Consider the following 13,733-nt stretch of genomic DNA (forward strand, 5'->3'; position numbering starts at 1 on the left):
ATACTGTTAAAAATCTTCCTTTGCTCCTTTGTTAAGTGATCTACTTGTCAGGCTTCGAACTGCCAACTTGTAGGTTTCTGGCCTCTCACCCATGAGCACCCACTTCATCCATGCCCTTTTGCCTGTGAGCAGAGACTCGAGTGACGAATAGATATTTTATTGCTTTAGAGGCCAGCGATGTGCTGGGGTAAAATTCTTTCCCATCTGTTTTTTTTCTTTTTCTTTACACACTCCATAAATTAATATAGTATTTACAAAAAGGAAAGAGAAAACATAGGGGTCGGGTTAAACAGCGTCTTCATATCAACCACACAAATACAGTTTTGTTTTTTTCTTCTTTTAAAACACGGGGGGGGGGACACGAGCACACAGGTGAGGCGTGGTAGGGGTTATTTTTTTGTTTTTGTTTTTTTTACAGAGGGTCACACCAGAGCATGACAAGACAATATTGCACTTCGAAAGTCAGGGGTGGGTAAAAAAAGGTTAAACTCCCTCTCCCGTCACACAACTCCCTGTATTTTGGAGCGGGCCTGGATTTTCAAGTTCCCACAATTTTGGGAGCTGGGAATCCGGTTGGTAGGTTCTGGAGGACACCGGAAACTTGGAACCATGTTGGCTTGCAGGAGCGCTCTCAACCTAGCTGTGAGGACCCTGTCAATAAACACGTTTTGCTGCATCCCAGTTTGCAACGACCTACGTGTGCACCTTAAAACTATCGGGTGTAGAGCAGCAACACAGGAATGGTGGTATTTGGACTGCTTGGACTTAAAAAGGGATGGTGCACACAACCACTCTTGTGTTCTGGCTGGACCTTTTTGAAGACACCTTCACAGCACACTCGGGGCAGCCCCAGATTGTGACAACCCAAGGTGGCTTTAAAGGCATCAGTAATGATGAGAGGCAGGCAGAAATCTGACCCAAGAAACTTATGTCAGGTGAGAAAAGATCCTGCACTTCATATCAACAAGGCTTGTGCAGGAGAACTTCCCAGGATGGCGGAGGGGCATTTGCTGAAGCACCAAAATAGATTGTGCCAGCCACAGCAGCAAGCTGGTTGTCTCTAGAAGCCTGGCTGTTAAATAGGTCAAAAGAATTTCATGGGGTGGCAGGTGCACTGAAAGGGATTAACGTAGCCTGTGGAAATTTCCAGAGATGGTGTGGAGCTGGCCGGTCCAGGGAGTTTAATGGGACTGGTCTAGGGAGGGAGAGCTGAGGCAGATTGTGATCAAAAGTGCATGGAGGTATCTTCCCGTGGTATTGGAAGAGGTGATGAAGAGGACACTTTCAGCTCTCAAGTCTTAAGTGTTGCTGGACTGCAAATCCCATCATCCCTGACCATCGGTCATATGGGCTGCTGGGAGCTGGGAGTCCGGTAAGATGTGGAGTCTCACAGCAACCCCCCCCCAAATCTCTGCCACACTGCTGCCTGTCCTGAGCCCTCGTCCCTTTCTTCCAGAAAGCCTTTTTGCCCCAATCTGGGCCTCCCCAGGAATGTGAAGACAAGGCCCTCCATTGATGAAGTTGAGAGGGGGAAGAGATGAGTATTCCAGCCCAGGGTGAAGGGAATGGGGAGCAGAAAGTGAGGGTGCTTTGGGGAATTAGACTCAGTATAATCAATGAATAAAATTTTCCTATAAAAATAGAGACATCAAACAAATGGGGCAGGTTTTGTTTTCTTTCCTTTGCTTTAAACTCTCTTTAAGAATCTGGCTACTGATGGAGAGGGACCAGCAGTTGGGGCTGTGAATAATGCTTGTGTTCAGCTGCCTGGCAGACTCTTCGCTTCCTTGGCAGTGCCTAGGCTGGCCTCTGCCACCCCTTCCGGCTTGCTGGCTGTTGCCCCTGCTGTCCGCTCTGTCTGCAGCCGCTTGTAATTCTGCACCTGGCTCTCTATCGCCTCCAAGCTGTCGGGGCTGAAATCGCAGCCTTCGTTCTCCGAGCTGCATTCGCTTAGATCTGTGATCTCCAACTCGGAATCGGAGCCAGGGTCCTCTTTGGCCCCTCGCCCCCCTGAAGGGCTCTGGGCCCTGGGACCCAGCAGCTCCTTCTCACGCTCGCCGGCCGCATTCCCAGCGCCGCGGAGGGGCAGGGTCATGCCATGGGGAGGGAGACAGAGGCGAGGGACGGAGCCGCCCCCCAGAGCTGCAGCCCGCTCTGTGCTATCTCCCGGCAGTAGTGAAATGGGTGCTGGAAGCTGGGCTAATGACCCAGACAGGGGGTTGGGGTAGAAGTGGGGGGAGTACAGGGAGGCGGGCAGTTTGGAGCTGTTCAGGGGGAAAGAGCTGGACAGGTAAGGGTTAAAATTCCAGGGGTAATCTGGGAAGGAAGCGTTCCTGCCATACGGAGTCAGCAAACTGGGGGGCTTTGTATATCCGGCAACACCTGTGGGGGAGAAGGGGGGGGAAGAGGTGTGAGCAACCAGTCCATGCTGGGTTCAGTTCAGAGGCTTTGGGTTTGCTGGAATCCCAATTCATTGTCGTGATATTTTCATATTACCCTTCTGGCGTGAATCATAGCAATATGGAAAGAGAAGTAATCACCTTTATGGGGAGTTCTTTTAAAAAACCCAAAATGAACAAGCAGCAAAAATAATAATTAGGGACCCCTACATTGAAAGCATCTCCTGCCAACCCAGCAGTTCGAAGGCACGTCAAAGTGCAAGTAGATAAATAGGTACCACTCTGGCGGGAAGGTAAACGGCGTTTCTGTGCACTGCTCTGGTTTGCCACAAGTGGCTTAGTCCTGCTGCTGGCCACATGACCCGGAAGCTGTACACTGGCTCCCTCGGCCAATAAAGTGAGATGAGTGCCGCAACCCCAGAGTCGGCCATGACTGAACCTAACGGTCAGGGCTCCCTTTACTTTTACCTTTACCTTGAAAGCATAGCCTTCCTAGATTTTTATTATTATTATTATGGAAAGGTAGAGGATACACAGCTTGCTCTCACCTGACCCCAGAAAAGGGAAGGTTGCATCCAGTCTGAGCTTCTCTGTCTCCGTTTGGCGTTCAAAGAGTGGGGTGCGGGTTGCCGGGTCCCCCAAACGGGGGCTTGAGAAGAGGCTTTGCAGGGTCTAGGGGGAAGAGAAAAGGGAATGAATGAGCTACGCAGATGCATGGGCTCAAATGGTAAGTGGCTGATCTCGCTGCCTCCTGATCTGACCCTCCTGGCCCTGTGGGCTGAAATATTAAAAAAGGAGAAGATGGGGTGGAAATGACCACTCTGCACATGCTCCTTGGCACTATTGCAGTACAACGTTCTGACATCAGAGGCCCAGCTCACGACTTGAGCTGAAACGTGCTCTGAAGGGGAGCAAACGGCATGATACACCCTCAGCACACCCCCTCTTAAAAAACAGACGTGGTTCCCTCTTTCCCACATCATACCTCAGGGGTCAGAGGGGCACAATCTGCCCCATGGTTGCTCCCATTGAAAGGGTTCTGAGCCAGCAGAAACGGGGAGTTGGCAGCCATGTCCAGGAGAGGGTAATTCACCAGGACCACTTTGCTGAAGTTGAACTTGTAGGTGAAGCGTTTGCCCTTGGTCTTGTGTAGGATCCGTTTGTTGTAATAGTACCTGGCAGGGAAAGAAGCAAGGGGCCAGGTGAGCCAATAGTGAGCAGGGTGGCTAAAGTGTCATGGTGGGATGTGCAAAACTGAGGTGGCAGCTGCTGACCAGAACCAGGAGAGTCTACCTTACACAAAGGCCTGCAAATATTCTGCGGTTAAAACAAAGACTAGTCCAGTGAATAGATAGCCAGGCCAAATCAAAAGCCAGTGAAATTTTATGTGGTGGTTTTTCATACAATGGAACCGTTTGTTTCACCAAGACTGGAGAAATCCGGGTTCAAATCCCCACTTAGCCATTATACCCACCGAGGAACAGTTTGCAAACCACCATCTCTCAGTCTAAGGACGTGGGTGGTGCTGTGGGTTAAACCACAGAGCCTAGGGCTTGCCGATCAGAAGGTCGGCGGTTCGAATCCCCGCGATGGGGTGAGCTCCCATTGCTCGGTCCCTGCTCCTGCCAACCTAGCAGTTCGAAAGCACGTCAAAGTGCAAGTAGATAAATAGGTACTGCTCTGGCGGGAAGGTAAACGGCGTTTCCGTGTGCTGCTCTGGTTTGCCAGAAGCGGCTTAGTCATGCTGACCACATGACCCGGAAGCTGTATGCTGGCTCCCTTGGCCAATAAAGTGAGATGAGTGCCACAACCCCAGAGTCGGTCACGACTGGACCTAATGGTCAGGGGTCCCTTTACCTTTACCTATCTCTCAGTCTAACCTATGTCTCAATATTGTTGTAGGGATAAAAGAGGCAAAGAAACAGGTGCACAACCTTGAGCTCCTTGGATGATATTATTATTATTATTAGCAGCAGTAGTATTATAAGTATTAGTTTTCTTATTAGCCGTGGGGCAGGGAGGAGAAGAGGAAGGCAAGAGCTGAGTTTTGCAGAGAGTGAAATCACAAACCCAGTTAACTGAAAGGCCTGCACAGCAACTGCAACCAACAAGAAGAGCTCCTGATATTTTACCGTACATGGCTTCACACACACATGACAAAGTCGATCTCTGCAGCCATGAAGACTGGAAACTTGCAGTTTTAAAAGGAGAAGAATAAATCTTAAGAATTTCAGGAAGCTGGATTCTGCACTACCCGATACCAAATTCCACACTACGTGTTGCAGTCGTGAAGCAATGTATGGCAGCACCCGACATGTGGAACGAAGAGAGAATCAAAGGGAGAAGAGTTCTTTTTGTTCCAATTAGTCAAACATGAGGCAGAGCATGAAAGGATTTGGTGTTCCAACCCTTACGCTCAGTGGGAAACATGGGTCCCAACAACTAAATAGTGGCAACCAGGACTGTGTGCAGTCAATGCAAAAATGAAATAATAATAAAAATAATCCTCTAAGCAATCTGAATTCCGCACCCCAAAACGATGAATTCTGCAACCTGCAGAAATTATGCAAATAGAACACAGGTGCGCTGTTTCTTTCTTCTATGACTTGCAGTGTTTACTTCATTGCTTATTTTTTCTGCTAGTGCTGGTCAAGAGGAGGATGAGGATTAGCACATGAACATTGCTGTGGAGTTGGTGAAAAAACCATTGAAGAACAGCTGAGATGCAGGACCATCTACACAGAGGTTGATTATGCAAAAAAATATTGTTGTCCTTTCAAAAGAAAGGTGCATCACCTTCCAAGATTTCATGTGCCCTCTGCAGAATTCGAGAGAAGTTTTTTTTTTAAAAAAAATGAAAAACTGCACTATATTAAATCACATCACAAATGCTCTTGGCGCCCGCTTGTGACATTGGCGTCTGCCCTGACTTAGGAATCAGCGCCCTCTGCAGGCAACACCAAATTTCATCCCCTTAGTGGCCCATTAGGGGAAATTGGACTCGGCTCCACTTCCAAGCAAAGAGCGCCCCCTGGTGAGTCGTAACATGTCATCTAGCTCTATGCTAGCAATAAATCTCGGAGCGTTCCTTAAACTGGTGCCCTGGGGAGGGAGCGTGGGTTATCAGGGAGTCTTCAGCATTTATTTACTGGGCAGAGCAGAGACGAATTCCCGGGCTCAGTTAATAGGAAGCGTCAATAGCACTTAGCTCCTCATAAATATTAATTAGGGAGGTGGAATCTCAAGTGGCCAGAGAGGTGCAGTTAATTAATAAGCAATAACAAATATCGCTGTCGATCAATTACACAGAGAGGCTACTGGGAGAGGATGATAGCAAAGCTCTTGTGGGTTTTAGCAGTGTTTAGGAGAGGTAGGCGAAGGAACAGGGAATAAAAAGCATCCCTTCTCATCTCAAGAATTTGATAAAGTCCTGGGAATAACATAAGCAACTGGGTATGTTGCATGACTGCATGTGAAACCAGTATTACACATAGCAAAAAATACTTACAAAGTGCAATCCTATACATGTCTACTCAGAAGTAAGTCACGTAGTTTTCAATGGGGTTTACTTCCAGGTAGGTATGTGTTGAAACTGCAGCCTTAGTCCAGTTGTCTATGTTGCAGAAATCTAACTGATGAATCGTATCAGTTTTAACTGATTAATCAGCTGATGGATTAAGTTTGCCAGTGAGCAAACTAATAGTACTGTACTTTCTTTGTTTCTAAATGATATAAATGTGGGTGTCTTTCGTAAGCATCCCTTTCCTGCATGGGGAGAATGCCTCTTTTTATAGATGATAGTTCGCCACCAGCAGTTTATATCAGCTGTTATTTTGAAACTGAAAAATAACTTCCAAACAAATAAAATAAAGATGTTGCCGAATTAATCAGGGCACATTCATTCATTCATTCATGTGTGTGTGTGTTAGAACTTAGCATTAATATAGGGCTTTTCAAGACAACCGCAGCTCTGTTATCTCAGTTCCCCTTACCACAGACCACAGACCTGAAAGGCAGGCCTGTCTTATCCTGTCCACATCACAGATGTGAGGCTGAGTGATGGTGCCATTTTGGTTGGCATCTGTCTGGAGACAACAGAGGAGTGTGCCTTTGGCCACCCAGTGAGATTATGGCTCAGGTGGGATTTGAACAAACGACTCACTCACTCCTCCTTGCCCACTGCCTGACATACCCATCACATTACTGGCAATGCTGAAGGCCACTGCATGCAGAAGGTTGCCTTCTGTACCCTGTGAGCAGGATCACAAGCTCTTCTTCGGTCAGGCGGAGTGTTCAACTTTTTAAAACATCAAATGGAAGGAACACACACACTCCTAAAATCCCTTCAGTGGGCTTGCTATGTGGCACTACTCTCAGTGAAACTTGGTTGAACACAGCCCAATATATTTTATGGATTAGATTCCCTACTTCATGCATAATCATGCGCAGGTAGGGGGCATCGTCTCACCATTCTTTAATTAACCCACTCTGTGAATACGGGAGATTAACTAAAGCATGTTAAGAGGCAACAAATCCACTTTAATTTTGCTCGTGTACATTTTCACAAACCCTTTAATGGGTTATTTTTACACCAGGGCTGTAGGCAGACTGAGAGTAATCAAATAGCTCTGTATTCTTCTTGGTCAACCTGGAGATTTCTGTCACTGAAGATGGAGGAGATATAGAAAGACAATCCCACCAGGCCCTGCATCTCAAGTTATAGCCAGTGACTCCACCTCCTCTAGAGAAATGGGGCATGAATGGTGCAATTGGCCTCCTGGGTCTGTTAAATTCTAAGTTATCATACATTTAATTGAAACTATCTCCTTCCTTCGGAATCTCCAAAGCAGCAAGACTGTGCAACTGTTTCTTTAGGCCATGTATGACTCCTTAAATTTAATCAATAACCAATCAGTTAGTTATAAAATTAATCAGTTTCAAACTTTTTAACCAATAGGTAACTCTAGTGGTGTTTTATTTAAAGGACTCGGGGAAGTTCCCCCACCTGGCCCCCACTCAAATGCCTGCACTGATTGAACATTATCGCACTGTGAGTTTGAAGGAATAAAGAAATATAAAAACATAAATTCACCCTGGAAGCTGTTTTCCAAAGCAGTTGGGAGAACTAGACGGGTTTCAAAAACCCCGTTCGACCAGAATAGGCCGCAATGCTACAGCGCAGGGCTAGAGGGCGCTGTGGTGCTACAGCGCAGAAGCCTGCGGATCCTGCCGCCCAAGAGGCGCTGTCCCGCAGCGAAAGTGCTGAAACTGTCCGGGTCCGACGCTGCAGGGCGTCCCAGTTCCTCCCAGTGCCCACCCATTGCCTCACCTCAAGGCCCTGCTCAGCTTGTCGTAGTTCATATGGGGCTTGCATTTACGGATTCCCCACAGCCTGGCCACCTCGTCCGGGTCCTTGATGACAAACTCGCCGTAGTCCCCTTGCCAGGCGATGACGTTCTGGTATTCTTCTTTTTGCAGAAGCTCCAGGATGAAATGCCACAGCTGGATCTGGCGAGAGCCGGGGCTGGACTCTGGCTTGTAGGCCCAGTCTGGGAAGGCGAACCCTGCCAGGAGAGAGGTGGAAAGAATAAACCGGCTGGGGTCTAGAAGGGAGGGGGAGTTGCTCTAAGACAAGCCAGGAGAATCACTTACGTTTCTAGAGATCATAAGTTTGCTGGATCTTTCTCTCCTGCACCTTTGGAGCAGGTACGCAGGTACTTGCCTGCTGGGGCTCATGAATTCTGGAACCTCGTGAAGCATAGGAGCCAACTCCCAGGAGACAAGGGGTCTTCTGCCCCCTCCCCATAAAATATTTGAGGAGGCAGCCCTGCCCCCAACTTGATGGGCATTGCCATTCAAATGATGTGCGTGCACTGTGTCATGTGATCGATTTTGAGGGCTGGGGCTTACCTGGGCCCCCCAATATTTTATTCAAGTTGGCACCCCTGTTGAGAAAAGCAGCAGGACTCTCTGGCGCAAGCCTATCTGTGTGGATGCAAAAAGAGGCTGCCCGTGTCCCGAAACATGGCAGTTTTCCCTCTCCTGCCCCGCCCCCCGCAGTATGGAAAGGAAAGGGGGTTAAATGTCCAAAATGCAGCGACCTCTCAGGAAACTGATGCATTGCGGCGCTGTCACCTGATTTAAAAGTCAATTGATTAAATGAGCTTTGGTTGATTAATTGATTAGTCACTAGCTAAATCTACACATGCTTGTATACGAGTAAAAAAAAAATCATTCTGAAACCAAATGTGCATTGCCTTTTTTTAGGGGGGGGGTCTGCTCAAATATTTTTATTTATTTCATAAAGCAAATAAAAAGGGGGAAAACCACAAAACAGATTTATAATAAGTGTTGGGGGGGAGGAACGTGAGGATGGCAAAGGGGTGGAATGGGATTGTGAATAACTGATTTAACTTCAGGCTTCCCCCAGTCCTTTCAGAGGCTGCGTTCGCACACATATTTGGAACTAAATCCTGCTGAGACCTGCGGGACTTGCTTCTGACTAATCACGGACAGATTCAGGCTGTCAGTTTCTCAGATTTTAGCACTAATTGTGTGTGTGTGTGTGTGTGTGTGTGTGTGTGTGTGTGTGTGTGTGTGTGTGTTAGAACAAAGAGGTCTAGAAGCTTGTTCTGGTTTGAAATGGAATGTGAAGGTTGTCATGTTTTTACAGAATTGTTGCTTGTTGTGGGGTCAGAGGGCATTCCACTGTTCTAGTGCTATTTATTCATTTGCTCAGCTTCTATCCCTCTCTTCATCAATGTATGATCCCAGGGTGGGTTACGGATGAAATAAAGCTTCAGTGCACTAAAATATAACTAAACAACCATATTAAAACCTCAATTGATATATTAACAGAGCAACAGAATGATTACAAATTTACATCCGGTTGATTCAAATCCCTGTGAAGGTGCCTGCAGAAGTCTGGATAAAGACTTGTGTCTTCAGCTTATGCTGGAAAGTCAACAGTGTCAGTACCAGTGACAACGGAGAGCAGGACATTCCACAATCAGGAGAAGGTGCTGCCACCAAAAAGGCCCTCTCTTGTGCTGACACTACCTGTCTCATTCAGCCAAGGGCCACGAGAATTGCCTCCCTTAAAGCTCTTAAAACACAGCCTGAACGGTTTAGGGTCATATTGTTTTGCTGAGTTAAAGTGCTATAAACACTTACTTGGGACTAAGTCAACTGAACACTGCGGGACTTTTTTTTCATTAAATTGCATGGATCAGGCTGTGATAGCAACTTATGCTTAGAATATAATCGGTTTAAAATGGCCATGGTTACTTAATTAATTAATTGCATTTCACATAGACAGTGCAAAAACAACAACTGAAGACTGGTTTGAAAACAATGCAAAAGGAACACCTTAAGTAAGAAGCAGTCTTGAGAACAGATTTTCCTGAGTGTATGAAAGTCAATTTCAGCTTGGCTGTGAATTTTTTTGCAGTACAGTGGTACCTCGGGTTACATACGCTTCAGGTTACAGACTCCGCTAACCCAGAAATAGTACCTCGGGTTAAGAACTTTGCTTCAGGATGAGAACAGAAATTGTGCTCCGGGGGCGCAGCGGCAGCGGGAGGCCCCATTAGCTAAAGTGGTGCTTCAGGTTAAGAACAGTTTCAGGTTATGAACGGACCTCCGGAACCAATTAAGTACTTAACCCGAGGTACCACTGTACTGTATGCAGATGCAGTGCAGATTAATTCCAGGGGGTTGCTGTGTTTGTCGTGGTAAAAGTATGGCACTGCAAAGATTAACTGGATTCTTGTACCAGTGTTTGTGGGATGCAGCCAGTTTGTCCAGTGTATGAACAGGTATCCTCAGATGGCAGACATAGACAAAGGGCAAAAAATAGTATACAGTGATCCCCCCGCTTTAAAAAAAAGAAAGGCCAGTGATATTTCATTGCCACAGTAAATTTGTTAGTCTTTAAGGTGCCACTGGACCTTGTATTGTTTTCATATGGATTTAAAAAGTTGCTATACCATACAAAGTGGTATTCCTGAATAGGTTTTGGGGTTTTTAAGATATCCTATGATATGGGACATTCCTAAAAATCAAGTGAAATTGGTAGTGAATTTGAAATGGTTCAGTTAAACCTGCTTCCAATGAAAGCTAGGAAATATTTTTGTATGTTATAAGTCAGGGATAATTCTTTGTTACATCATTAATCTTCATGATTAAGATCCCAATCATTGTGTTTATTATTGAATTTGGAATGGTTGGGTCACCTTTTTATACTACCTTTCTGAGGTTGTTTTTTTAAAAAAATTCCCTATTCTGTCAGCAATGAGTATTTTTCATACGGTGTTTCTCCTGCATGAAACTGCTGAAGGTTCATTCACTTAACAAGAGGTTTAGCTCAGTCACTTGTGGCCTGAATCGAGATAACTGTTTTCTATCCCACTGCATGTATTAATTAGCATAGCAGCGCAGGGATGCTTGCTTTAGAATCAACACGGCTTTGTGAACAGCCACTATAATCATTTCACATACATTTAAGCATTAGCACAATTATCACAGTCTGTAGTCATGGATTTCATTTCCCACTGCTTTCATTGCCAACATTTGTTTTCTCCCCACATTTTGGTGAGTATATGTGTGCCATCTTAAGAAATCTCTAGTCCATGAAAGCTTGTGCCAGAATAAATTTTTTTGTGCTTGAGGTGCATAAGACTCCATATTGTTATTTTACTGCATGCAAACGTTGACATTACTTTCCCATAGATGTCAAATATATTTGATCTCTTTTTGTTGGCCTGCCCCTTCACCTCTTCTTTTTTAGTAGCTGTGCCTCTTTACCATATTTTATTTTTAGTGTCTAACTCTACACCACATGAACGTTCATGAAGCAGATCGTTGCATGCAGGCACATGCCAAATAAACCCAAATGTTTGTGCACATGGCAAGACCTTTGCTAGTGAGTTTCCTCTTACACTACTTATAAAATGTTCCCCGAGTCCTCCGAGATCTCTCCCTTGAAGTTGAGATGCTCTCCGCCTTGTAGTTATTTCCACTTTCAGATCTTAATTCCGCAGTGGGCTTGAATAACAACCTGACACTGTGTTTAAAAGCAGGTATCTCCAAGGAGCAGGGATAGCCAGCTCAGTCACCTCCACCCCGACTAATTAATCATGGCTAAAAGCTGAGCTCTCTCTGCAGCTCAGGAGGGAACGGACTTCAAGCAGAAGGTGCTGAGGGACACACTCTGGCCTCTTCTGTGCAGGAGAGGTCAGGCCGGCCTCTTCAGATCTGTGCCTCTATCTATGAATCTATCATTAACAGGCCTAATGAACTGCTGATCAATGCCTTGATTTTCAGTTACACAGAGCACCTTTGGCACCCCTGCAGTAAATTACATTCACTCTCCCGAAGGCCCCTCTCTCAGATGCCAGGGCCCTCGAAGTGTGAGATCAGCCTCTCAACAGAGGCGCAGATACTTTGCTGGGAAGTGCTGGGGACTCTTGATGCCTCTCAAAGTGCAAAGGGGATCCCTGTCGCATTCCTCTCCCCCTTGCATTAATTGAAGGCATGAGGCACCAAGGGCAAAGCACTCTTGGCCAATGGGATCGTAGCAGGACTGTAATGTAATGCCCACAGAGTTTCTACATCAGCTCTAAAATATGTGCAGTTTACCTGAAGGCCCACAGCCTGGAATATTAAGGTGTTGGTGAGCCCTAGGATAAAGCAGGGGTCTGTCTGTGTCCAGTAGCCTTCAAAGATGAACGCTACTTAACTTGCTCAGTGCTTTATTTTGGCGAAGCAAAATTTAATTTATCACAAAGGGAGAATAAGTACCACATGGTTGTCCGTCCATTTTATACTGGGAGACTGGAGCAGGAACATTAGCTCTTCATTCTCCCTACACAGTTTTCCTTTTATTTTTCCATAAGAAAAACAGCTAGCAGCCTAAACACCCAAGGAGATTTGGGGAGGCTTCCCAGTTTCCATTTCCCATCCTGAACATGGGAATGTTTTCCTTGGGGTTTTTGAAATAGCAAGACAGGTATATATATATATATGTATTATTATTACTATTGTTATAGCATGGGAGGCTGAACGAAATTTGCTTTTCAATTGTATAGCCTGCTCTTGGCATTTCCCGCTCTATTTGCAAAGCAGAAAGAGAGGATTCACCATGGTTCTAACTACTTCACAGAGCAGAGAAAATCCTGGACAGAGTCCTTGCTGCCGCTGTCGCTGCTGGGTGATCTGTTTGCTCCCAAAGCACATTTGCAGTTCACATGGAGCAATGGTGCGGAGTAACAAACCACATAGGCTTGGGGTGTGTACCCCAATAATCCTACACAGCGTATGAGAGCTCCTCAGCAGCGGACTGCTTCACACAGAAAAGTTTCCCTGGCGTTCGAAAACCCCTGTTGTAGGTGGAAATTGGCAGGTTCATTCTGCACCAACCACTCCCATTACTTTTTGGAAGGGAAGCGCCAGCTCACAACTCCCCCAGGAACAAGATCTTATCAGCAGGGGGTGGGTTGCTTAGTGGTGAATGAATGACACTTTGTACATGCTCAAAGGCCAATTCTTTACACTTTTTAAGGAGACTTCACCCTATTAATCACCCTGTCCTTTATTTTTAGGACCGCTTTGTAAATTACAGCTTCTGCCAAATTGACATGGAGTGCCTGGATTTAGATTGGCAGGAACAGGAATAAGTTTGCTCAGTCCAGACACCTTGAAAGGGCACATGTGTACCAGCCAGTTAAGTCAAAATGAGCCTTGATTAAAATCTGGGCCTTCTAGTCCTGTTTATCTGGCTCTTTGGTCTCTCCCCAGGCCATGACTCTCACTGGCCTTGCAGCTCACTTCCTGGAGTCCCTTTGACTGGCTAAAATGTGTCCTTGATTATGCCTCTTGCTTGCCTCAGTGGATGGTGGAGAGATGTGGTTATAGCACTGCAGAAACCTCAGGCCTGTGTGTTGCTGAAATGTACCCTACTTTTTAAGAAGTAAGGGTCACATCCCAAGCCCCGCCCACCTTTGCCTCTGGCCCCACCCACCCCTGGCAAGTGGCTCTACCCACTCCTTAGAAAGTTGCCTATGGGGGGGGGGATGTGGGCCCCCAGGCTGAATAAACTTCCATGCCATGGATTTAAACTCTTTCAGGTTGTTCACCCTTGCAAACAAATGAACCAGCAAACTAGGCGTGTGATACACAACCGCAGAGAGGTTAAACAAAACACAGTTTTCCACTGCTGTCGCTAGAGTGCTGGGCCTGGCAATGTGATTGACTGTTAAATTGCCATGCATTGACGCTGCAAAAATAGGTGAAGTTGCTCCCCTTTTTCAAGGGAGAGCCAGGTGGTGTAGTTAA

General features: G+C 46.2%; 1 protein-coding gene across 5 annotated transcripts in view; it reads right to left on the reverse strand.

Moving 5' to 3' along the window:
- Positions 1-141: 141 nt before the first annotated feature.
- Positions 142-13,733, reverse strand: part of ERFL (ETS repressor factor like) — a 161,888-nt gene continuing 148,296 nt past the window's right edge. For all 5 annotated transcript variants that reach the window (XM_081200518.1, XM_081200517.1, XM_081200521.1 and 2 more), the window contains exons 3-6: positions 7,729-7,963; positions 3,385-3,574; positions 2,948-3,071; positions 142-2,382 (exon numbers count right to left, since the gene is read on the reverse strand). In XM_081200518.1, coding sequence (XP_081056644.1) covers positions 1,760-2,382; positions 2,948-3,071; positions 3,385-3,574; positions 7,729-7,963 — 1,172 coding nt within the window. In that variant the 3' untranslated portion in view covers positions 142-1,759. The remainder of the gene's footprint in view (positions 2,383-2,947; positions 3,072-3,384; positions 3,575-7,728; positions 7,964-13,733) is intronic.

This window comes from Podarcis bocagei (assembly GCF_964188305.1).
Source record: "Podarcis bocagei genome assembly, chromosome: 7".
NCBI lineage: Eukaryota > Metazoa > Chordata > Lepidosauria > Squamata > Lacertidae > Podarcis > Podarcis bocagei.